We start from the raw sequence: 24721 nt of genomic DNA, 5'->3' as shown, positions 1-24721 counted from the left end.
GGTGCGGGGATCAGAGGGGAGGGGGCTTGTGCTTTTCAGCAATAGCCCATACAGACATGCTGGACAAGATGGCGGCGTCACTGCAACAAGTATGTAGTTTGTAGTATGTGTATCTCTGTAAATCTTTCATTAGGCAAGCCAGAAATATAGCGTTTTTACACAGCAATAGTATACTATTTAATAGTGTGCTTAATAGATTTTGACTTTCCTTGTCCTTAACTGAGAGATGTTTCACTGACTGTTATAAATAAAATGGTTTTGATATTTTTAACTGCACCAGGACTGCAGACTTCATTGTAGTGTGGAAATAGCCTGAAAACATTTGAGGTTGAGTCTGGAGCGACAAATCCTTCTATCCTGTTCCTGCATTGAATTAGTGCTAAAGCTCTGTTTGACATCCCATGGGTTAATAGGTTTTGCATTAAGAAGGCCTTTAGCCTTAAGTCATATCTTTTAATGCTGCTTCTAGACAAGTCAAGACAACATGTTGTAACTACATTGATGACACTTTAAGGGGCTGATTTACTAATCCACGAATCCGAATGGGAAAAATTCGGATTGGAAACAAACATTTTGCAACTTTTTCATATTTTTTGCGATATTTTCGTAGCCGTTACGATTTGCTCGTATATTGTCATGACTTTTTCGTATTGAGCGCTCGTAAACGGCGGGCAAAACTTTCTGACTTTGCATGATTTTGGAAGCCTCCCATAGGACTTAATGGCACTCTGCAGCTCCAACCTGGCCCAAGGAAAGTCACGATACTGAAGCTTGAATGAATCCGAAACTTTCGTACACAGCGCGATGGCTACGAAAAAGTCACGACAATTCGCGCAAGTCGTAACGCTACGAAAAAGTCGCATTCGGACTCTTTTCGGACGTTCGTGGATTAGTAAATGTGCCCCTAAGTGTTGAAAACGCAGTAGGAAAATACTTAAGCTGGCCATACACGCACTGATAATATCGTACGAAACCTCGTTTCGTACGATATTCGGTGCGTGTATGGCAAGTCGACTCGCCGATTGGCCAGGTTAAAAGATTTTGATCGGGCGCCATAGAAGGCGCCTGATCAAAATCTGCCTTCAGGGCTATCGGCAGAAAGAGGTAGAAATCCTATTGTTTCTGCCGTTTCAGCCCTGAAGGTTAGTGGCCGATTGTACGATCTTTTGTGCGACCGATGGTCGCAGGAAAGATCGGAAATCGCCACGTGTGTGGCCACCTTTAGTCTAAGTTAAGCAAGTAAAGAGGAGCACATGAGAGGGTAGGAGGAAAGCCCTTCTTAATTGTCTAAAGAAGTTTTATCTCTACCTCAAGAAATCATTTTCCAGGTTACAAACACAAGGAGATATATTTACTAATTTTTAAGGTCAAGGAAAAAAACAGCAACAGAAATGTTTTTTTTTAAATTGTGATTGCAGTATTGTTCCTCAATCACTACCTTATTTAAAAATTGTGGTTGCATTTTATGCAGAAAAAAATTTGCACACAAGTGAGAATAACATTGTTCTATTCGTTTTCTGACGAAAGTCTGGTCATAACCCATTCTCTCAATGAGTTAACTGTGAATTTGGGCCTAAACATATTTCTTTTTCATAAAGATGAAACCACTGCTGCAATTCCTATATTGAATGACAATAGCGCTAGACCATCTTAAAGGAACAGTAACACCAAAAAATCAAAGTGTATAAAAGGAACTGCAGTATAATGTACTGTTGCCCTGCACTGGTGCAACTGGTGTATTTGCTTTAGAAACATTACTATAGTTTAGTAAATGAAGCTGCTGTGTAGCCATGGGGGCAGCCATTCAAGCTGGAAAAAGGAGAAAAGGCACAGGTTATATAGCAGATAGCAGATAAGTTCTGTAGAATACAATGGTGTTTTATCTGTTATCTGCTATGTAACCTGTGCCTTTTCTTTTTCCAGCTTGAATTGCTGCCCCCATGGCTACACAGCAGCTTTTTATATAAACTATAGAACTGTTTCTGAAGCAAATGTGCAAATTTTACCAGTGCAGGGCAACAGTGCATTGTATTATGATTACTTAAAAACATTTTTATTTTTTGGTGTTACTGTTCCTTTAAACTCTAGCAAACCTACTTTCTTTAACTACACCGACGCAACCCGACAGCACCTACAGCATTCACCTAAAATAATTCCCAATATTTCTGAAGTTCGACAACTGCGGCTTCCCAACGTATTTAATATTCCTTCTGGTAACCACGACTAGTCAGTGCGTAAAGTACAAAATTCTAAACTCCGCCGGCTTTGCAATACGTACACCAAGTACTGATTATTAAAATGCCAGAATTCTTTTTCACGCGTCCGCTGCCTCTTACCCCATACCCAATAGTTTGCATGCGTCCTACCCCAGCGCGTAACGTGTATGTATTACGTACACAGTTTAGAAGAAAAAAAAAAAAAAAAAAAAAGCAAGCTCTAATCATAAAGCATTCTGGGTGTTGTAGTTCCTACTGCCACGCGGACTAGCGTGATGACGTCTGTGTAGGGGGGCTGGCTCAGTTTAAAAAGTGGCGGCGGTTACAGTGTGAGGTGATAATAATATTCGAACGTGAAACTACTTTAGTAATATCTTTGCGGAATTTGGAACTGTAGTTTGTGCTGGCTGATTATCACCCTCTGTCCTTGGTTTGTGTCTCTTGCAATAATATGGAGCGACTAGTGGCAAGCCGGCTGGTTACCGGGCTGGTTGTTAAAATAATGCGCAGTAACGGTGAGTTTCTTTTGTAAGATGTATGGGAAGCGTTCTTTCTACTGCATTTATTCTGTGGTGTCATTCTGCTCTCGCACATTAGCAGGGCCCGTCTCGGCTTGTACGCATGTGCTCTGCAGTCCCCCAAAGGGTTATGGGGTTACAAGCCTTGGGGTAATGTAGGATACGAAATAATGCAGTGACGTTTCTGCCTAAAGTGACATTGAAGCTGTAACTACTGCTAGCGTGTCGTCGATGAAGTTTGCATTAGCGCTCATTATTCTACTAGACTCTGTGCTTTCGTATAAAACCGTATGAAACGTGACCCAACTTGCCAAATTTTAGCTTCTTGTTCTTAAAACCTGAAAACGTCAAGCTTTGTCATATACTGGGTGTGGGTGTTAAAATGACAGCTGTGGTCAGAGCCATTATAATGAGAGATAAAAGAAGGGATTTGCTCAGGGCGCATCAGCAGATCTTTAATTTGCTATCATTTTTTACACTGAAGCAGATCTTCATTTAAAACTGGAGAATGCTCAGCATTTATACCCTTCGAATTATTCATTTTTTAATTTTGTTTTTTGTTTTTGTAATTAAGGTTTATCCTCTTCCATGGCTTTTGGTCCAGGGCAGTGCACCTAGACCTTGCTAATACTTTGGCCATTTCTTAATTTGATTATTATACTGGAGTTCATCTGCTTGAGGGTAGTGCTATCACAAATTTATTGGAGTAGTTACAGGGGGCCCACACATGTATGTCATGGTTTTCAGTAACCATCTGTTGAGCTCACTGGACAGTTAGATTTGTATCATCAAATTTGAGCTGGGTTTCTTATTCTTTCTCAGGTATGTATATCTTTATTTATAAAGCGCTACTTATGTACGCAGCGCTGTACAGTAGAATACATTAATACAAACAAGGTGTTAAGATAATAGATAAATACAAAGTATAACAATAAATACAGATAAATAAAAGATAAATACAGCTGCAATAAGTTAAGAGTTGAGGACACAAGAGGAAGGAGGTCCCTGCCCCTTAGAGCTTACAATCTATATGGGAGGGTAACTAACAGACACAAATAGACAAATATAAGTGCTGTAGGTCACAGTGGGTGACACTACAATATAAGTGCCAGTTCCCAGATTAGGTGCTGGGCGAGTGCTCCAAGGTAGTTCTTAACCTTAGTTTTAAAAAGACTGGGGGTGACCCAGTCAGGTCCAGGTGACCCAGTAATTGAAATGAAAATCAATAATAACTATTTTCTGTGTTATGAATAAGTTTCAATTTAATAAATAGGAACATTGAGCAGTCTAAACAGTATAGATGTATAGGTTAAGAATTTCTGCTGTAGTGAATTGTATAGTGTAGCACCTAAAGGTCCCCATACACTGGCAGATCCGCTCGCTTGGCGATGTCGCCAAGCAAGCGGATCTTCTCCCGTTATCACCCACCTACAGGTGGGCGATATCGGGAGAATCCAGGGTAATTCGATCGTTTGGCCCCTGCCCATGTCGTGCGCTTACTCATAGGCCAGATATCGGTCGGGCAGGTCCGTCTGAAGTGCCCATACACGGGCCGATTAGCTGCTTAATCCGTTCAAGGGACCGATATCGACAGCTACTATCGGCCCATGTATGGGGACCTTTAGCCACAGCGGTTTAGAAATGCTGCATGTCCATGCTTGTTAGCAATTTCCACAATTTACAATAGATATCTGTGTTATAGATTATTTAGAACAGATTTAGATTATTTTGTTTCTGGTATCTTGGACATGAAGTTCATCTGCTTTCGAGAAAATCTGTAAACCGGTATGGGATCCCTTGTCCGGAAACCCATTATCCAAAAAGCTCCAAATTACTGAAAGCCTGTATCCCATAGACTCCATTTTAATCAAATAATTCAGAATTTTAAAACCGATTTCCTTTTTCTCTGTAGTATTAAAACAGTACCTTGTAATTAATCCCAGCTAAGATATAAATAATCCTTATTGGATGGAAAACAATCCTATTGGGTTTAATTAATGGTTTATTGATTTTTTTTTAGTAGACTTAAGGTATGGAGATCTAAATTACGGAAAGACCCCTTATCTGGAATACCCTTGGTCCCGAGCATTTTGGATAACGGGTCCAATACCTGTACCACCCACTATGAACACAGTTAAAGTCACAGTCAATTGGTTTGCAATGGAACACCGTCGCACCACTTACCCAACAGAAATGGTGTGCAATGTGCACTAATAAATTTCTCTCCTATAGGATTAGAAACGCAATGAAAAAAAACATAGTATCATTCTTTCTTTTAAGGTATTTCATCTTGTTCTGCTCCAATATGTAATGCTTGTTTATTTCAGGAGTAATACACAATGCAAGCATAACATCTGTGAATATGGACAGATCATCAGTCAATGTTGAATGGAAAGAAGGAGATGCAAACAAAGGAAAAGAAGTGAGTTTTCAAGCTTGTAAGATGTTGTACAGTACTGATGACTAGCTTATTTTTGTATCTTTTAATAATTTCTCATGTAAAAATATTTTATTTATCCATTACAACACACTGTTTAACATAAAGAAAAACCAAAGTAACAGGTCTGTAGTACAAAGCATCAACACAGCACTCTATACCACAATCATGTCAAATAATGCTGCCGTCGACTTACCTTTAATTCTCATCATGTTAGGAAGGAATACTGTCATGGGAAAACATTATTTATTTATTTAAACGCATCAGTTAATATACCTTTATCAGCAGAATCCTGCATTGAAATCTGTTTTTAAAAAGCTCAAACAGATTTTTTTTTTTCTTTAATTTTATGTGATGTGATGCATGCGGAAGTGAACTAAGCTGTTGATTTAGATCCTTCAGATTGATTCAGCAGCTTATCTGCAAGTATATGGGGCTCTCCAACAGGCTTCCCCTACTGATATCTGGCCAAAAAAAATAGGGCAGATGTCAATCGGCAGGCTTGATTTTTGGACTGCATCAGGCCATTGATGGGGTCCTCACTCCGACTTCTCTTATTCATTGTAATGTGATCGTTTTGGCCCAGTCAAAAGGTTTTTTGTTTCCTTTTTTTTTTTTTTTTCCCTCCCCTAGGGGCCCATTTACTTACTCACGAACAGGCCGAATGCGTCTGATTGCGTTTTTTTCGTAATGATCGGTATTTTGCGATTTTTTCGGAAAATTATCGCGACTTTTTCGTTACCAATACGATTTTTGCGGAAAAACGCGAGTTTTTCGTAGCCATTCCGAAAGTTGCCATTTTTTCGTAGTGTTAAAACTTGCGCAAAAAGTTGCGGTTTTTTCGTAGTGTTAAAACTTGCGCAAAACGTCGCGCCTTTTAAGTTTTAACGCTACGAAAAAAGCGCAACTTTTCGCGCAAGTTTTAACGCTACGAAAAAATCACAACTTTCGGAATGCCTACGAAAAACTCGCGTTTTTTCGCGCAAATCGTGTTGGTAACGAAAAAGTCACGATAATTTCCGAAAAGTCGTAAAGGCGCCGAAAAAAATCGCAAAAAATACGAAAAAGTCGCAAAACGTTTGTTTCCAATCCAAATTTTTTCCATTCGGACTCGAATTCGACCCATAGTAAATGTGCCCCCTAGTGTGATCATTGGTCAAAATCAGTTTCAATATTTTTGCGTTCAGTGGCTATACAGAACTGAAGATGCAATAAAATTCACCGTAGTCAGTAAAAATATGACAACCACTAAATAAAATGTAAAAAGTGCACTTAGTCATCATGCTATTCATATTGGCAATACAACATTTTTTTATTTTTTTTTTGAGTTGTGGTATTAGTGATATACAGTTTGATAAACCAGATAAAAAAATCTAATCTTTAATTTCTAGTTTTAATTGCAACCTAGTAACATTTTATCTTTGGAAGCTGTGTTCTGGTTCATATAAAAGGCCTTTTGAAAGCAGAGGTTCTTCAAGACTCAGAATCCACAATATCAACCTGGACAGGGTGGGTTTGAATGATTCTGGCAGCATAAAGGGGGTTGGTAGGGAAGATGGTTAGTGCAAGTCAGAAGCCATCCTTGTATCCCTTCAGTCTGAGGAATCATGTATGTCTGTTGATATAAAAAATTGTTTATACCTTTTATATGTGGGCAGATTCCTGCAAATGCATTTGAAATACTATGCTCACTGTCTGCATTTTGAAAATTCTGCATTGTTTCTCTTGTTCTATTTTTGCTAAGAATACATGTAATTACCTTATGCAGGTCTCATGGAGTCAGAATGTATATTACCATGGCATAGGTTGCATATTGTTTGCCGGTCATGTACACTAATGGAACCACCAGCCTACTGTCTTATTAGTAAGAGGTTAAGGATGAGATTTGCTAAGATTAGCTGCTGTGTATCTTTAGAAGAGCGGAAGTGCTGAGATTGCGATATTTGTGTATTGCATTACAAGCTGAGGATTTCATGGCTTGTTATTTGAAGAGACAGTTTTCTTAACTACAGTATATTCAACAAAGCACTGGCTATTAATCTTCACTTTCTGGGACTTTTGCAATGGAGCAATATCCTTGGTTTCTCTTGTATACTGAAGGGCATTACTCTTAGTATTTTTTAATGTATGATTTGTAAACTTAATAGGTAATTGTGGCTTTTCATGTAAGTTTTCCCCCTCACCTTTCCTTATGTTCTAGATATCATTTGCAGATGTAATTTCTGTAAACCCTGAGTTGTTAGATGCTGTTTTGGCCCCACCAAATGTAAAAGAAAACATGCCGCCACAAAGGAATGTGCCTTCTCAGGTAGGTGTCCCATATCTGGTCATAAAGCAATATGCAGGAAAGTTATATGAATGTTTTTCCAAACTAGTGTTTAAAGCAAAATGTTTATATTTACTAAGATGTGGTATTTGATGGCAGACAAGTAGACTATCATAGCGAACTAAAAAGTGATGCAGAGTATAAACCTATAGATTTATAGTATATACTCTAACCTTTTTTTTTTTTTTTTTTTTTTTAAATATACTTAAACCTTACTTTTTATTTGTGGTTTTTTTTTTTTCATTTTATGTTAACTTGCAGAATCAAAAACGGAAAACTATATCAAAAATTCCTGCTCCCAAAGAAGGTAAGATACAAATGTTAAATCTTAATCCATAGTAAAATTTGATCACGCCATATTAACTGTTTTAAAATGTTGCATATTGGTCCAGTATTTGTGCCTAGGAGTGAAAGGATAATATATCACTGAGGTGCTTTATTTGTAGAAGAGTACTACTGTATTTGCAGGAATTGCTGCTTAACCACACAACTTTTGGAAATTTCACCCATAATGATATTTAACGGTGGTACTCCTTTTACCAAAATAGAGGTAGGGAATAATTATATATTAGGGTATGTATTCAGATATAATTAATTGCATGGATAAATTTATAATGTAAAATTTCCTTTTACTATGCTGTATCGTATAACCGTTATGGTAGTAAGCAGAAAAGTGCATCATGGTTATAAATAAAGGGGCCTTGATTTTTTTCATTGATTTGTCATAATCCATACAGGTTTATTATACATTCAATAAAAAAAAAAAAAGCGTCCCTCTAACTTTTACTATTAAATTGTATTTTGCTTAATCTAAGGTTGAAGGCTGCAGGAGGGTCTCTCTATAGCCACATCAAAGCAGAAGCTCTTGAATACTGTTAAACATAGTAAAAGATAAAAATCAGGGCTGGGGTTGACATTAACAGGTAATGCGCCACAGTAAAACCTGACAGACTGAAGGAACATTGCATCTCCACTAACCTAAATGAGCAGGAACACAGGGCTGAGAGCACAGAGACTGGAGCAAGACTTGGGCTGCTACTGCGAAGTTCCAAATGTTTTAAAGTTATGGCCACTCCTGTGGGAGAATGAAAAGGCATATCCAGCTCTCATTTCAGCCTGGGCACTAAACAAAGAGGATCTCTCTGTAGCTTTGATATAAATACATTTTTAAGAGCAAAAATATGATTTTGGCTAATTTTTTCTAGGGCACTCTAGATTTAAAAGAAAGGGGGTATATAACACAAGGCTGATACTGCCTCCTTTAAAGTAGCCATAGAAGACTTAAGTAAAAATTAATTTGGGGCCATATGTAACTTTAAAATCCCCATGGCACAATGACATTTTATCACTTACATTTGTAAGTGGGGCATTTTCATGTAAAATGTACTGTAATACCAAATGATTGAAACTGCATGTAACTTTTATGTAACTGCATGCTCTGGGTCTCATGCACAGACTTGTATAATACACAAGCCCAAAACCTTTAACCAGGGAATAATCAAAAAATTGACACTAGAGAGGGCTTATTTATGACTGCAGCTACAAATGTGGTCATGCTAAAATGGACTCGGGCACTGCACACTTTTCTTTGCTCTAACCCCTTTAAAGGGTACCTGTCACCCACACACAAACTGTATAATAAAAGGCCTTTAAAAAATAAACCTAAAATCCTAAATTTTTTTTTTATTTTTTTATTAAATCATCCATACCTGTTATAAATGCATTTAAAAAAACTGGGCTGTCTGTCAGGAACATGCCACTCTCAGACGCGTATGACACGGGGATGGGGCAACAAGGTGTTACACTCGGTTACCTTTCACACAGGTTAGACTAACATCAGGCACCCCCAAACACACCACTGCCCCAAATAACTATCCGCTGCCACCATCTATCATTAACAGGCAATAGAAACCTAATACACAAATATATCGCACACAAACTTTCTTACTGCAGTTAGGGTTAGTTTCCACTAATTTAACAGCACACTAGCAGCCACAGGGTTAAAATTACAGTCAAACACACCCCCTGCTAGCAGCCCACTAGTTAATTAGCATCTACACAGAACTTGCCCTCTACTCAACAACATACAACTAAGCAGTTACATTTAGGCCCGAGCATCTATACAAGGTACGTGGGGATCTTTATAGAGCCAAAGGACAGAACTTATTACATTTTATATTTAATATTACAAAGGTAAACAGTGCATTTGAAAAGGTTTTACAAAAAGAGACCTATACATACAAAACAGTAAATAAAATAAAAGGAAATAAAACACAGAGAAAACCCTATATGTACGTTAGAGTTACCTTTTGTGTCCTTCTGAGGCAAGTGTTTGGAAATCCTGAGCCCATCCCCCAACAGATTGGGACCTCAGAATGAGCTGGAGAATACCTGAGCATGTGTGCTTTTATCCCCTGCTGGGACCCTCCCTCATTACAGTATGCATGAGGGGGGAGTGTCCAGAAACTTATCACATGACCCCCCCCCTACCCCGTAAAGAGCTGCACTTCTCATGCCAGTTTCTTGTCATATAATATTGGTACTTGCCAGTACCCAATATTATTATGAAAGTAGGGGATTGTTTTAACCCATATGTGGGTGATCAAAATGATACCAAACCTGAAGGGTGTTTCATGTCCCAGTCCCCCAGAAACTATCCCTCCTAACTGGTGGGTGTAGGCAGTCCCTGTTTGGTATCATTGGGAAGCATGGGGCCTCCTCATAAACCATATATGATTTATGAGGATGTGAGCTCTAAAGCAAAGGAGATATAGATCCCCTTCTATAATCCATATTTTTTCCTAGCTTGCACCCCCCCTGCTGTTCCTAGGGACCACACTTGGCTGGCTTTGATCAACAGATCAAAGAAACCAATAGCCTCAGGTTTCCCGCCCCCCAAATGGCAAATTGATTTGGCCCTGTCTGGCTTTTCACACCCCACAGCCCCCTAGCCAGCCCGTCTGCCTTCAGTGTCTTTAGGGGGTATCTAGTAGAATTAAGTCTAAAACAACTGGACTTTTCTGAGTTTTTCTTGAAAACGTTTCACCACTCATCTGAGTGGCTTCTTCAGTTCAAATGACTGGTAGGGAATTCCCCGGTATTATACTCTTGATGGTAGTAGAGTCACAGACATCCAATCACAATGGTTCCATTGAACTTGTTCAGTTAGGTGTAAGCTGAAACTGACAGGTGTAAGAAGGTATGATCCAATCACAATGGTACCAAGATTCTCATTGATGAAGGTGTTAATCCTTCAAAGTACATGACTGGAAGTGTGAACTGTTGTGAAACTGCCGGGGTAAGGATGTCAACGCGCCATTGTATGTTGGTGACAAGCGGTGTCTCGGGCCCCCTCCTCTGTTCAGGGATGGTTTTTCCAGGTTTTCCAGGCATAAATGGCCTCTTTCACACCTCTTTCAAACATCTGTCCTCTGGGTCCAAAATATGCACGTTACTGTCCTCAAAAGAGTGACCTTTTTCTTTGAGGTGTAGATAGACCGCTGAGTCTTGTCCTGAGGAGTTTGCCCGACTATGTTGGGCCATTCTCTTACAGAGAGGTTGTTTTGTCTCCCCAATGTATAAGTCTGAGCACTCTTCACTACACTGGACAGCATAGACCACATTACTTTTCATGTGCTTGGGTCTTTCGGGTGCACCAGCTTTTGTCTCAGGGTATTTGTGAATTACCCCCTATTGTGAAGGGTTTCCCTCAAATGTGGATTCCAACCAGAATTTCTAAATTGAAAACTTAACCCTTTCTATGGACTTTTCTGGATCTTACTGGTCCAGCATGACATTTTTTGCCGGCCCCGCCTCTATGCCGCAAATTTTTAATTACAATTACTTGAATTTTCCATTCAGCACTTCCTAGATATCACTTAAGATTACTTAATGCATAAGATTTTGGGGTGATATAAATCTTGCCTTAATACTGTACACAAAATGGTGCTGGCCTGCTGGCTGTGACTGTAAATTCCAAGACTAAAGGGGAAAAAAAAAATAATTTTTTTATGGTATAAGTAACGTTTATTTTGCTCAACTAATATGATAGAAAAGGATTTGGAAATATTTTTAGGGAGACAGGTCCCCTTTTAAATGATAGATAATTCTGAAGTGCCAAGATCAAAAACTCTACAATCTACATCACTTCTGGGCAGAGGTGTGGCTTTTTAAAAACCACTCCTTTTCCTCTTCATTCCCCAGCCCAAAGGAAGTGCAGAGGAAGTGATCAAGCGGCCCTTGAGGCATGGTTGTCTCAGGGACTGCCTGGCCCGGTCTTCTCAATAGCTGGGATTCAGGCTGTAAGTCCCTGCATTGTTCACACCTCAGATCTATGCTGCCTGTGTGTGCCAGACTATGCCTGCCCTATGCTGCCTGTGGGAGGTGAACCTGGCACGAATTTTGTTAGCATTTGGAAGTAGTTGTTAGGGGGTTCCTAAGGCGTTTACTTATGTGCTGGGGGTTGCTGTGATATCCACAGAGTAAAAGGAGCAATATGAATTTAAGGATATGGCTTAATATTGCTCATATGTGAATAAAGTTAATTAAAGAGATACTGACACCAGAAAGTAAATTTTTTTTACATCTATCATAACATTGTCTTTGCAAGAACTTTATAATTTTGCCATAAAAATATTTGCCTGATGCGTTTACATTACCTGTCTGATCCCCTGTGTTCCTCTGTGAGGGGGCAGCCATATTTGTCTGTTCGTATTATAAGCTATAACTGACAGGTTGGGAAGGGACAGTCAGGTTGGCAAAACAGTCAGGTTTAGGAACTTCAGGTAACAATTACTTACAAAACCAAACCTGTCAGCGAAAAACCGTCAAGACGACCTATAGGTAGCTTTTTAAAATATATTTAGGAAAATTTAGTGACTTGGTAGTTTTGAGTAGAAAGACATGTTTACCTTTTATTACCCCAAAAAATATTTATTTAGAGGGGGTGAACGTACATTATTTTTTTTTTTTTTTTTTTTATAGCTTAACCCCACATAAAATGCTGCAAATGTGTTGATTTTGCAGGAGTTAGTGACTTCTAGGAGATTTTCCACTCTTTCAGATTTTCAAAACTCTCCAGAAATCTACATACTTTAGACAACATAATCTGCTAATAGTAGGTCTACTCCAGGAAAAGAATTATTTTTTGGGGGGAAGTAAACATCCTGACAGTTCAGATTCTGTAAATGAGCCTTTCTAATCCAAACTACCACCTTAGAAAATGTTGCAATTTATTAAAATGGATATTATGAGAAATCACAGTTAAAACTGTTTGCAGCATCTTCTCTTACATGTCATTAGGTACCAATATAAAATACTAACATGCACAAGATAACCACAGTATCTGGTATTTAGAGACCCCAAAATCAAATTGTCAATAAAACTGTATTGGTGTGCAAGACGTGGGTCTTTTAAATTACCTGTATTTTTTTGCACATGCAATTTTGTCTTTCTGATGCATACTTGTATTCGGATGACTGAAGTTTAAAAAAAACAAAAAACAGCCTGTATTTATAATTCTATTAGAAGTGGAATTACACAAAAACACATAAATCTCAGGGTATCCTGGGTGAAAAAACTTTTTCCCAGCAAGTAAACACCCCTAAAATGTTCTCATTTTATTTGTAGTACTAGAAATGTTAGAATTTTTACTGACCGTTACAGGGGTAATCTACAAAAGAATATATTTTCTTTAAAAAACAAAAAAAACAAAAAACCTTTTTTCCTTCCTTCCCATAATGGGTCTTCTTTATAATTGAATGGTAGAGGTATTAATTAAAAATGTACTTTTTCTCTTAGTGACTACACAGAATTCTCTTCTACCAGAATATGGAGCACAGTCAGGTAAACCTGGATGTAACTTTATCTGTCCTACAAGCATTTGTCTGTTGCTAAGGTTTATCTAGTATTCTTTTTATTTTTTATTGATTTCATGCAATTTTATTATTTACGCTACGTGTTGTTTATAGTTGCACTCAGTTTTTTTTTTTGTTTTTTTTTTTTGACCAGTAAGCTGTAAAATAAAATTTTTCCCTATGCATTTAAATATGCTTTTTTTTAAATGCAAATATCAATCCTTCCCAGCGGCACTACAACATGGAGAGTCTTGGTCTGTTTCATTACTCTTATCCACTTGGTTTAGACTAAACCTTTACATCTTCATCTCTATACTCAATAGTTTTTGCCTGTTGGCGACCACCATTAAAAAGCTGGAAAGATGTGGAAGTGGAAGGCAAATAATTTGAAAACTTAAAAAAAAAAATGTTGCTAGGAATAGGACATTCTATAACATACTAAAAGTTAATGTTAAGGTAAACAACACCTTTAAATAATTGGCAAATCCTGAGTTTTCCTATAAATTTATGTTGCTACTCCTATAATATTATTGACTTACTGGCCAATGGGGGGAAAAGTCAGTAATTTCAAAAACTTATATCTCTGGATCTATTTATTTTGACTTGCACGCTCAATAATGGTAATTGTGTGTGTGTGTGTATATGTGTGTATATATATATATATATATGTGTGTGTGTATATATATATATATATATATATATATATATATATATATATATATATATATATATATATATATTATAATTACAAATAAATGCATAGTATGCACAGTTACATTAAACTTTAGAGCTTGTAAGCTAAATAGGAGGTTAATTTACAGACCCAGATAGGAGAATATTAGTGCTGCAGGTTACAGTGGTTAACACTGCAGTGCTAAAATGTGAGTTTTGTTCTGAAGAGACTGGGAGGATTGTTTCCAAAGGAATTTCAGGGATGGAGTTCCACAAATATGGAAAAGGTTTAAAGCAGAAATCCCCAGTAAAAGTGGGGGTTGCAACCAAACTGTTACTCTGAGAGGAGCAGAGGAATCTGCAAGGAATGTATGGCAATACAAGATGAGGTGTGTAGGGAGGTGCAGAGGAATGAAGGACCTTGAAGGTTTTGAAAAGAATTATATAAGCAATTCTTTGTTAATAGGAAGCCATGATAAGCATCATGTGCAGTGGAGGGGCCAGTACTCTTGGATGAGAGAAGAATTCTGGCCACAGTTTTTTGTTTTTTTAATACAGATTGTAGTGGGGAGAGATGGAAGTTAAGGAGGTGAATTTGTAGAAGGTTACAGTAGTCAAGATGGTATAGGATGAGAGCGCGCTAACGTCTTAGCTGTTATATGTCAAAGGATAGGATGGATTTTGGCAATAATGCTTAAGAGAAAAAGTGATTTGATTGGTTAATATGGTCAGAGGGGAGTAGAAGATTACTGCCAGACAATTTGACAGGGTTAATAAGCTTAAAAGCTCATTTCACTACATGTATTACAATGTGAAGACTTCGCCTGCTTTTATTTTCCACTCTTTCCACTCTTAACTCTTAACTATGATTGTTTTTCTGCATGTCTGTAATGAACAATTTCTGTCATACTGAATGAATGATGAAAAATAAATATCCATGTAATGATACAGAAACTACTACACTAAGGGGCTTATTTTATTTAATAATATCCCTGTCAGTGTTTCAGATGAGGTAGGTGTGTCCTAATGGTCCCTGCCAGAAGCACAGTAGGAGGCACTCGCACAAGCAAAGACAGGCTTCCCTATCAGGTCAGCCTAGCTGCTGATTGGTTCCTATCTTACAGTGCAGTGTACAAAGTGCTGCCAGCTCCCCTGCACATCCAGAGAATTCAGCCAGCAGGAAGTGGAACAGATGGTCAGGACTAGTACAGTTTTGAGGGATTTTCTCAACAGATCAGTCCGAAACACAACCTTTTTAAAGGAGAAGGAAAGGTAAAAGCTAAGTAAGCTTTATCAGAAAGGTCTATGTAAATACAGCCATAAGCACTCACAGAAACGCTACACTGACTAATCTGAAAAAAGATTTCTTGTGTTTGTAATTCCTGCTGCAGACACACAGCTTTCTGCTCTCTACTGCTCCCCCCTCCCTCAAGGATGCTAAGAACTCACTTCCCCCCCCCCCATAGGAATGTGGATCTGAGCCAATCAGCAGGAAGCTGACTCCTAGTCTTACTAACTGAGCATGTTCACTTGGTCTGGGTGTCTGTGCAGGAGTGAGGCATTATGGGAAATTTCTTTACACAGCTCAGCATTTTTTCTTCCTGTTTGGCTTCAGATCTTCTGAACAGGAGAAATATGGGGGGACTTAAGGGCACTATTGAGACAACTGAAGGTATGCCTGCAGCTTGAGATTAACTCTTTATTAGCCTTTCCTTCTCCTTTAAGCAACAATCCTTCTATATTTAGGGTATAATGCTCTGGTACATTCTTAATTTGTGTTCCTTTAAATATTTTCTTTTGCCTTTAACAGACACAATTGTTTGTTTTAATAGTATTAATTACTAATTCTTACAGCTTAAAGAAATATATACGCATCAATATTGTAAAAAGCCTTTTATATCGGTTGTCTCGCTGAACAAACAGGATGGAAATTTTTTATTGGGTGCCTTTTGTATGTGCCCGAACATCGACAAAACATAAATGCCGAATCATCAGATAGAGGTTGAATTCTTTTGTTTCTACCTGCATATTTGCATATTTGACAATTTAACTTGGCGTTCGTAGAAAAAAAAACAATTGTAACTTGTATGGTCACCTTAATGTTAGCTTTTTTTTTTAATTGTATTTATTTAAGGGATAGTATTCCCCCTCCACATGTTTAGCATTAGTTTAATAAACAGGGCTTGTGCCTACAAGCCTAAAATCTATGGACTTTTTTGACCTACGTCACAGGTGTTTTTAAGTCCTAAAATGTTTATTTCACATTTACTTTTTACGCCTTTATTAAATTTTTTTTTTTTTTTTTTGCAGACCCTTTTTACCTTTTAATTCTTTTTACCAAATTACATCCTACATATAAACAGCACCCAAACTGATATATTTTCTATTTTGAAAGATCTGAAGTGTAGTCATTTCCCTGATAATAGAATTGTCAGGAAATCAATTGACTTAATACCATTAGCAATTAAATTTAGGACAATACATTTTGAACAAATTATAAGGTTTCTCCACTCCTGCTTGGAAAGAGCTTTTGGTTTTGCTGTGTCAAAAGTTGTCATAACTTGTGTGAGTGAATTTCTGCCTTGGAAGGTTAACTTATACCAACTCTCTGTTAGTGCTTCGTGAGCGTTCCACCAGGATGACTGCTATCCATGAGGCGCTACCCTCTGAAAATGAGATGGAGGTAGAATCTACTGTGCTACCTGTACAACAAAATTCTATCCAAGGTTAGTCGTTCAACTTGCTTGGTTTATTATATCGCTAACAAGCCTAACGGTGGGGAAGAGGAGGAAATACAACAAAGTTTAGCTAATTAGTTGTCTCGTGGTAAGTAGGGCTACTTCTATGAGTAACACTACGCATTGAAACAGTGGCATCTTTGAGAAGAGACTTATAGCCTTTAGATTCTTTAAAGTGAGTCACAAACATATCTTGGCAGAATTTCTCAATTCATTTTAGAGATCCACTCTTTTATTGTGGGGGTGGTCAGGGGATTTACAATTTAAGGGAATTAAGGGACATGTAAACCCTACATTTTCCTACCATATGGGGTATGGGATCCCATATCTGGAAACCCGTTAACCAAAAAGTACATATCAACAGAAAGGCCATCTCCCATAGACTCCATTATAAGCAAATAATTCTAATTTTTCAAAATTGTCCTTTTTTTCTCTCTAATAATAAAACCGTACCTTGTACTTGATGCTAACTAAGATATAATTCATCCTTATTTGAGGCACAACAAGCCTATTGGGTTTTTCAATATTTAAATGATTTTTATCAGACTTAAGTTATGGAGATCCAAATTAAGGAAAGATCGTTTATCCAGAAACCCCAGGTCCCGAGCATTCTGGATAACATGTCCCATACCTCTATATAAGTTGGGCAGGTCTCCTGCACCCACATTGCATCATTTGTACTGTATATCTCTTCTGTTCTCCAGCACCATCACATTTTCCTAAAACACATAGCAGCTTTCAAGCTGCAGCCATTTTCCCTCTGACATCCTGAGTGACATTTACATCTGCAAACGGTAAAAGTGCACTGCAATGAACAATGCAGGCTTACACAGGCATAACTTATTTTTGATTAAACGTCCTACTTGTGTTGAGCACTGTGATGGTTAAACTGAGCTCAGGAGAGGAGGTTGGAGAAAAAAACATGTTTCTCCAGCAGAGTGCAACGCTAGAGCAGAGTTTCTATAAAAGCCATCATTGCCATCTCTTCATTGGCTGCTTTACAGGAGGGCGTTTTTAGTAACATTAGTTAAGAAGAACTAAGCACACTCGGTTAGCCAACCGCCAAAGTAAAGTCCTAAAGGATGGGGCGGGTAAGTTAGAGGGCGCTAGAACAGCTGAAAGTCTGATTTGGAAATTTAGAAGTTACCAGGAGTGGCTTTTTGCAGAGAACAGAAGGTGTTGTCTCTATCTGCAGGATTTTGTATTCTTTAGGCATCTATCGCTTGCAGTTATCAAAGTTTTACATTTAGATATCCGTTTATACAGGATGCTAGATCTACCTATTTGAACAGCCAACAGAGGGGGTCCTATGGAAAGCTGAGGTTACCTCCAACTACAGTGGTGCTTGAAAGTTTGTGAACTCTTTAAAATATTCTATATTTTTTATATAAATGTGACCTAAAACATCTGATTTTCATGCATTTCTTGGGGGGGGGGGAAAAGATCCAATAACATCTGTGTGTGTGGCAAAAGTAAGTGAATCCTTAGGATTATGTAAGCAAAGCCTGATAATACATACAAGACATTTTTGTGGATGTGTATCCTGGCTTGAACAAAGTAGGTCTGAGGACCGCAGAAAAAGAGTTGTTGATGCCCATAAAGCCAGAAAAGGTTACAAGACTATCTCTAAAGAGTTTGGACTCCACCAATCGACAGTCTGGTTGTGTACAAATGGAGGAAATTCAAAACCATTGTTACCCTACCCAGAAGTTGTTGACCATCAAAGATCATTCCAACTTCAAGGTGTCTAATAGTCTGAAGGTATAAAGGGACCCAGGGTAACTTCTAAGCAACTGTAGGCCTGTCTCACTGGTGAATGTTCATGTGTCTGCCATCAAAATAACACGGCAATGGTGTGTTTGGGAAGGTAGGAAGGAGAAATCGACTGCTCCCCCGCCCCCCCCCCCCCCAAAAAAAAAAAATTGCTGACAGTCTACAGTTTGCTAAAGATCATGTGGACAAAGCATAAGGATACTGGAAGAACGTTTTTGTGGATGGATGAAGCCAAAATAGATCTCTCTGGCTTAAATGAAGAGCATTACATTTTAGGGAAAGGAAAACGCTGCATTCCACCATAAGAACCTTTTCCCATCTGGGAAACGTGGTGGGCGTGTTCTGGTTCTGGTCCTTCATGTGAGGAAACCCACCAACATCCAAGAGCTAAAACTGTTTTGCAAGGAGGAATGGCCTAAAATTCCTCCAAGTCGATGTGCAGGACTGATCAACAGTTGCCGCACACGTTTAGTTGCAGTTATTGCTGCACAAGGGGGCACACCAAATACAGAGAGCACAATTCACTTACTTTTGCCACACGCAGATGTTATTGAAAATAAATATATATATATATTTATATATTTTTTTAATCTATAAATACATGACCAAATATAATTTTTGTTTTCTTAATCTACTTTTTAGGACTTGTTTGAAAATCAACAATGTTTTAATTCACATTCATATAAAAATATAGAACATTTTCAAGGGTTTACAAACCTTCAAGCACCAATCTATCTGCCCTTTTTATCTGCTCTGATTGAAAACATGGAAATGGAAATTCTCTAATTCCAATTAGAAAATGGTATTCTTTCTGTGTAAAGGTCCCAGGGTATTAGCTAGACTTTCTATTATTTTGTTGGAATGTGCACCATGCTGTGGTATGCATGGTAATTATAAAATATGTGCTAGCTTTATATAGCACCTCTCCAGTATTAAAACCAAGAGGAAAACCAGACATTATTATTGTTATTCTTAGCATTGTTCTTATTATTATTCTTTTTTTATTATTCTTATTCTTACATATATTAATTTTTTATTATAAAAAAAAAAAAATCACAAAAGTGCATTAATTGTGAATTGTGTTTAAATTATTTAAGTTGGACGATCTCGGTCTACCAAAGCAAGTGTTGCTGGAGAGCTTAGGTCGCAGCCAAGGATTAGTGAGATTGTAGAGGAGTCTCTGCCCCCTGTCAGAAATAACCAAGGTAAAAAAAAAAAAATCCCCTTTCCAGTTAGAAATTATGCAAGTTGTAAAATTGTTTTGTACAAACCACAACTGATACTTTTATTTATTTGTTTTTATAATTTTTTAGCTAGGAGAAAATCAAATATTGTTAAAGAAATGGAAAAAATGAAAAACAAAAGGGAAGAACAGCGTGCCCAGAATAGTGAACTAAGAATAAAACGTGCACAGGTATGTACTAAGATGTTTGGCAGTACCCTTGTTATACATGCGTTTAGTAAATAGGTCTTGTGCAAACAGTTGAACCTCCTTAATTAACAATTTGAAAAAAAATTAAAATCTTTTTACCTAAACACTCTTGATTACAGGAAAAAGCAGGACAGATTTTAAACGTAAAACATTTTAGTATTCTATAATATAGTAAGATTTCTTTTTTTTTTCTTTTTTTTTTTTTCAACTGGACTTGCTGTGTTTTTTTCAGTTTCAACACAAGTCCTATATATTCCCATATTATTAAAAGGTGCTTCTAGGTGTATCAGGCCATATGGTAAAAATTATATATTGCTAGCATGTATAGTTTGAACCAAATGCTTTTAAACATATACAACTGGATGCAATTGATGATCTAAAAATAAGCTAATTGATACCTAGAAAGCAGGGGAGGATATACAAATATTTCAAAAAGCTTGTAGCTCAACACAGAAGGAACTGCTTGTTGGGCAAAAAGGCAGAGGAAAATGACTAAAGAACTTGCAGGAAGGTTTCACAATACAGCATTGCCTGCACAAACATGATCTCCATGGAAGAGTCATCAATAGAAAGCCTTAGCTGTGATCTTATGTATGTCAATGTCTGACGTATGCAGAACAAAACACGAGGTCCTCTGTGATCAACCGTAATCAATATGCTAAGGATGTTTTGCTAGCCACTGCTCCTGTATAAACTGTAGCAAAAAAGGTATGCAAAACATCTAGACATGCTGTACTCCTTTGTGAAATTAAGTACTGTGATTTGGCTGCAATAGCCAAAGGTATTTTTTGAGGAAAAAAAGCATTTCCTGCTAAAAACAAAACAAAAAAAAAACACATTGCCAAATGTTAAGCATGGTCATGGATCTGTTATGCTTTGGGTTGTGTGCCAGCCAGTAAAACAGGAAACATTGTACATGTAGCGTTAAGACTGGGTAAATAGCTAGGCTGTAAAAAATGCTTTCAATATAGTTAATTAGCCTAAAATGTTATCTATATAAAAGCTGGAGTGAACAGATTTCTAACATAATAGTTAAAACATAACTTTTTAGTTTACATCTAATGTTAGTCAGCCACTTGAAGAAGGAGGGGGGGGGGGGACATTGGACTTAAAGGAGAAGGAAAGGCAAAGTCACTTGGCGGTGCCAAAATGTTAGGTACCCCTAAGTGACTTAAATGGCATGTCAGCCCCAAAAATAATGTTTTGCATAATGAAAGAAAACATAATTCTAAGCAACTTTCCAATATGAAATAATTAAAAAAATTTTAGCGCTTTAAACGTTATTTGTAAATGTAATTGCTATTGAAGGCAGCATTTGCTGAACTCCTGGTTGTTACATTTTAAACAATGTTGCAAAGGTCTTGCTTCTCCAGCAATACAGGTCTGTCAGTCTGCTGCCTTGTGTTACAATGTTTCAACAGTCTGAGCCACCAGGGCAGAGAATAGAAAAGGACAGGCAAGCACTGCTTGTAATAGCAATTATAAATACAAATAACTCAAACATTGCAAACTTGTAATAAATGTATATTGCAAAGCTGCTTAGAATTTTGGTTTCTTTTATTAGGCAAAAAAATATATTTTGAGTTGCCTTGTCCTTTAAATCGCTTACCTTGTACCCCGGGCTGGTGCCCCTGTTAGGAGAGAACAGCACCAGCCTGGGGTAGCTGTAGTGCTTTCTCCTTCCGTCTTTGCATGCGCAGTAGAGTGAAAAGCCAAACTTTAACAGAGAAGTCGGTTTTTCACTCTACTGCGCACGCACCTGTCGTTTAGTCCTTCCAAAATGAAGCCGGAAGGAGGAAGCACTGCGCTACAGGTACCCCGGGGTACAAAGTAAGCGATTTAAGTCACTTGGGGGTGCCTAACATTTTGGCACCCCCCAGTGACTTAGTCTTTCCTTGTCCTTTAACTGTTCCATTAGTTTGCTTTTGATTCTGAGCACGTAGGTCTGATTCAAAAGCAAACTGGACATCTGTTCACTCCAGCCTTTATAGATTACTTTTTTGAAACATTTTTTTTTATTTTGCACATTTTTGGCTGCCCTGCAGGTGTGCCAAGCCTAAACTTGTTTTCCCTGTCCTTTAAATCAGCTGAAAATATGCTGTAACCGAGGTTGTGTGATTTTATTTTTTGTTAAAAGACCGCCCCCTTGATGTGCAACCTTTTCTCAGCACCGCTAAACCCATCTATACATAAATTTTAACTTCTGTTGTCTTGGACTTTTATTTATTTATTTTTTTTCTTCTTTTGTATTCTGCCCTTTAATCTCCTCATTTCTCTCATGCCCACTTCTGTTCTTATCAGTCCTTTCTCAACCCTTTCTTTCCCTTTTGATTGTTATGGTGTTTTAACTACATTTTAAACCTTAGGGTATTTCCATATTTGTCTATTGACTTCCTTTTCTTTCTCTTAATTCAGTATAATATAGTCACCCTACTTGTCTTTTCCCATTCTTTTCCTCACTTGTTGTATACTCTCCTCTATATTTTACGTTGATTTCTTTCAAGGGTTTTTGGTCTTTTGTTTTTAGATGGTCATTTATAATGGTATGAGGGGTGCAGGGGGTTTGTTGGTATGGGTGTGTTTTTATAAATTCGTATTTTGTGGACATAAAAGTATCCTTTCTTAATTTTATACAGGACTATGACACCAGCATACCAAACTGGGAGTTTGGAAAGATGATTAAGGATTTTAGAGCAACTATGGACTGTCATAGAATAAGTATGGCAGACCCGGTAAGTATGTTGGGGAATGTGCTTATGATTTTGCTTCAGGTGTGATGGGATCCTGCAAGGAGGGGTAATATCTGCAAGGAGTTTGTATATTCTCCCTGTGTCTGAGTGGTATTCCAGTTTCCTCCTACACCCCAAAAACTTACAGGCAGGTTAAGTGGTTTCTGACGACCTTTCCCCAAATGACATCCCACCGGCGCAAATGTAAATCGCCGGTGTGATGGCATACGCGGCGGCGAGATCGCCGAAGTTGCCTCTCGAGGCAACTTCGGCAAATCGCCACGCCATTTTCGCCGGTGGGATGTCATAACCTAACAGGATTATGAGGTCCTGTGTAGATTTTTGAAGGCATGATTCTATTTTACCCAAAGATATGTTCCTCGCTACTTTTAAGACTGACAAACATTGCAAAAGCTACATGTTGATATTGTACGCTATGAAATATTCTTACCTTCTGCGGAGTAAAAATTGTTTGTCCTTATTATCTAGGCTGAAGAGCATCGGATCTGTGTTTGTGTTCGTAAGCGACCTCTGAACAAGCAAGGTAAGATTAGAGTAGAAATAGTGTCTGAAAATGGGGCATGGAATGTCTGAATTCAGTAATTCAACCAAGGTTATGCTTTCACAGAGCTTTCGAAGAAGGAGATTGATATCATTTCTGTTCCAAGCAAGAACATTGTGCTTGTCCATGAGCCAAAACTGAAGGTGGACTTGACCAAGTATTTGGAAAACCAGCCATTCAGATTTGATTATTCATTTGATGAGACTGCCACAAATGAGGTGGTGTACAGGTATGCTGCAATAACCGTTTTGTTTAATTCAAGAAAGTGTGTGTGTACCGTGCACTGATGTGCAGTCATAATTTGGGTATTTTACATGTAGGTTCTCACTGATCATGTCTTAAAAATGTATTTGCAGATTTACAGCAAGACCATTGGTTCAATCTATTTTTGAAGGAGGGAAAGCAACTTGCTTTGCTTATGGGCAAACTGGGAGCGGAAAAACACATGTATGTAAAATATCAAATAGCTATGTACAGAGTAATGGTTTTTTCACTTATTTATTTGGAAGGCTACTGTACTTTAATTTTCCTCTTGTATCTAATGAAATAAATATGTATCTGGGATGTTGGCCGTAGAATGATTGACCACAGTCATCTAATTGCTTTTCTAATTACATTGGGTATGTGTTTATTTTTAGACAATGGGAGGTGACTTCTCAGGCAAAAGTCAGAATGTTTCCAAAGGAGTCTACGCTTTTGCATGTAAGTGTTTTGGCTGAATTTTCCATAATTTTCTGGTAATCTTTAAATTAATTCTATAAGGAGACCATGATAGATAATTATCTGGCTGTTTCAAGATATATATATCTTGTATATAACAATTATTATTGTGTTTTTTTTTTTGTTTTTTTTCCTTTAGCACGAGATGTCTTTCTCCTTTTGGACCAGCCTAGATATAAACACTTGGACCTAGATGTTTTTGTGACCTTCTTTGAAATCTATAATGGAAAGGTAATTTTCCTAATTTATTTGTAACAATCCCCTTGGATAAGCTTGTTCTCAAATATACCTAAAATTGTATTTTAAAATAGCTTCCTAGTGCTGCAGACCCAGCATACATTGATCATGCTTCTGAAGAGCTTATACTTTCCCCCTAGCAGGGGTATTCGACTTATAGATATAGATATTTGATGGAGCATTTCTGCTGTGTTCGTCCCTTTTTTTTTTTTTTTTTTTTTTTTTTTTTTTATCTGTAAATCTTATAATGCATATGTTGTATCAATTAATACCACATGGCATTAATATTTATATGATATGGCATCCATAAAAGATGCAAACTACCACATTTTAATATTTTTTTTTTGAGGAATCTTCAAGGTGGAACAAAAGCCTGTACCTTTTTTTTTTTTTTTTTTTTAACCAAATATTAAACAACTGCAAAGGTCACCTGCACCCTTCCTGGTCTGCTTTGCTTTTAACCAAAAATACCTTCACCTGCTGGGATAAGTTTGTGCCTTCTCAAA

General features: G+C 37.6%; 1 protein-coding gene across 2 annotated transcripts in view; it reads left to right on the top strand.

Moving 5' to 3' along the window:
- Positions 1-2486: 2486 nt before the first annotated feature.
- The window catches only part of kif2c (kinesin family member 2C), a 32645-nt gene continuing 10410 nt past the window's right edge, over positions 2487-24721 (top strand). Inside the window, exons 1-14 of one of the 2 annotated variants that reach the window (NM_001006855.1) lie at positions 2487-2731; positions 5062-5156; positions 7372-7479; positions 7759-7804; positions 13297-13341; positions 16640-16750; positions 19633-19740; positions 19849-19949; positions 22604-22699; positions 23186-23240; positions 23325-23487; positions 23615-23705; positions 23897-23960; positions 24118-24209. In NM_001006855.1, the coding sequence (NP_001006856.1) occupies positions 2668-2731; positions 5062-5156; positions 7372-7479; positions 7759-7804; positions 13297-13341; positions 16640-16750; positions 19633-19740; positions 19849-19949; positions 22604-22699; positions 23186-23240; positions 23325-23487; positions 23615-23705; positions 23897-23960; positions 24118-24209 (1239 nt within the window). In that variant the 5' untranslated portion in view covers positions 2487-2667. The remainder of the gene's footprint in view (positions 2732-5061; positions 5157-7371; positions 7480-7758; positions 7805-13296; positions 13342-16639; positions 16751-19632; positions 19741-19848; positions 19950-22603; positions 22700-23185; positions 23241-23324; positions 23488-23614; positions 23706-23896; positions 23961-24117; positions 24210-24721) is intronic. The other variant, XM_031900011.1, reaches the window with a different exon arrangement.

This window comes from Xenopus tropicalis, chromosome 4 (assembly GCF_000004195.4).
Source record: "Xenopus tropicalis strain Nigerian chromosome 4, UCB_Xtro_10.0, whole genome shotgun sequence".
In the NCBI taxonomy this organism is placed as follows: Eukaryota; Metazoa; Chordata; class Amphibia; order Anura; family Pipidae; genus Xenopus; species Xenopus tropicalis.
This window is presented reverse-complemented; position numbering and strand designations above follow the sequence as displayed.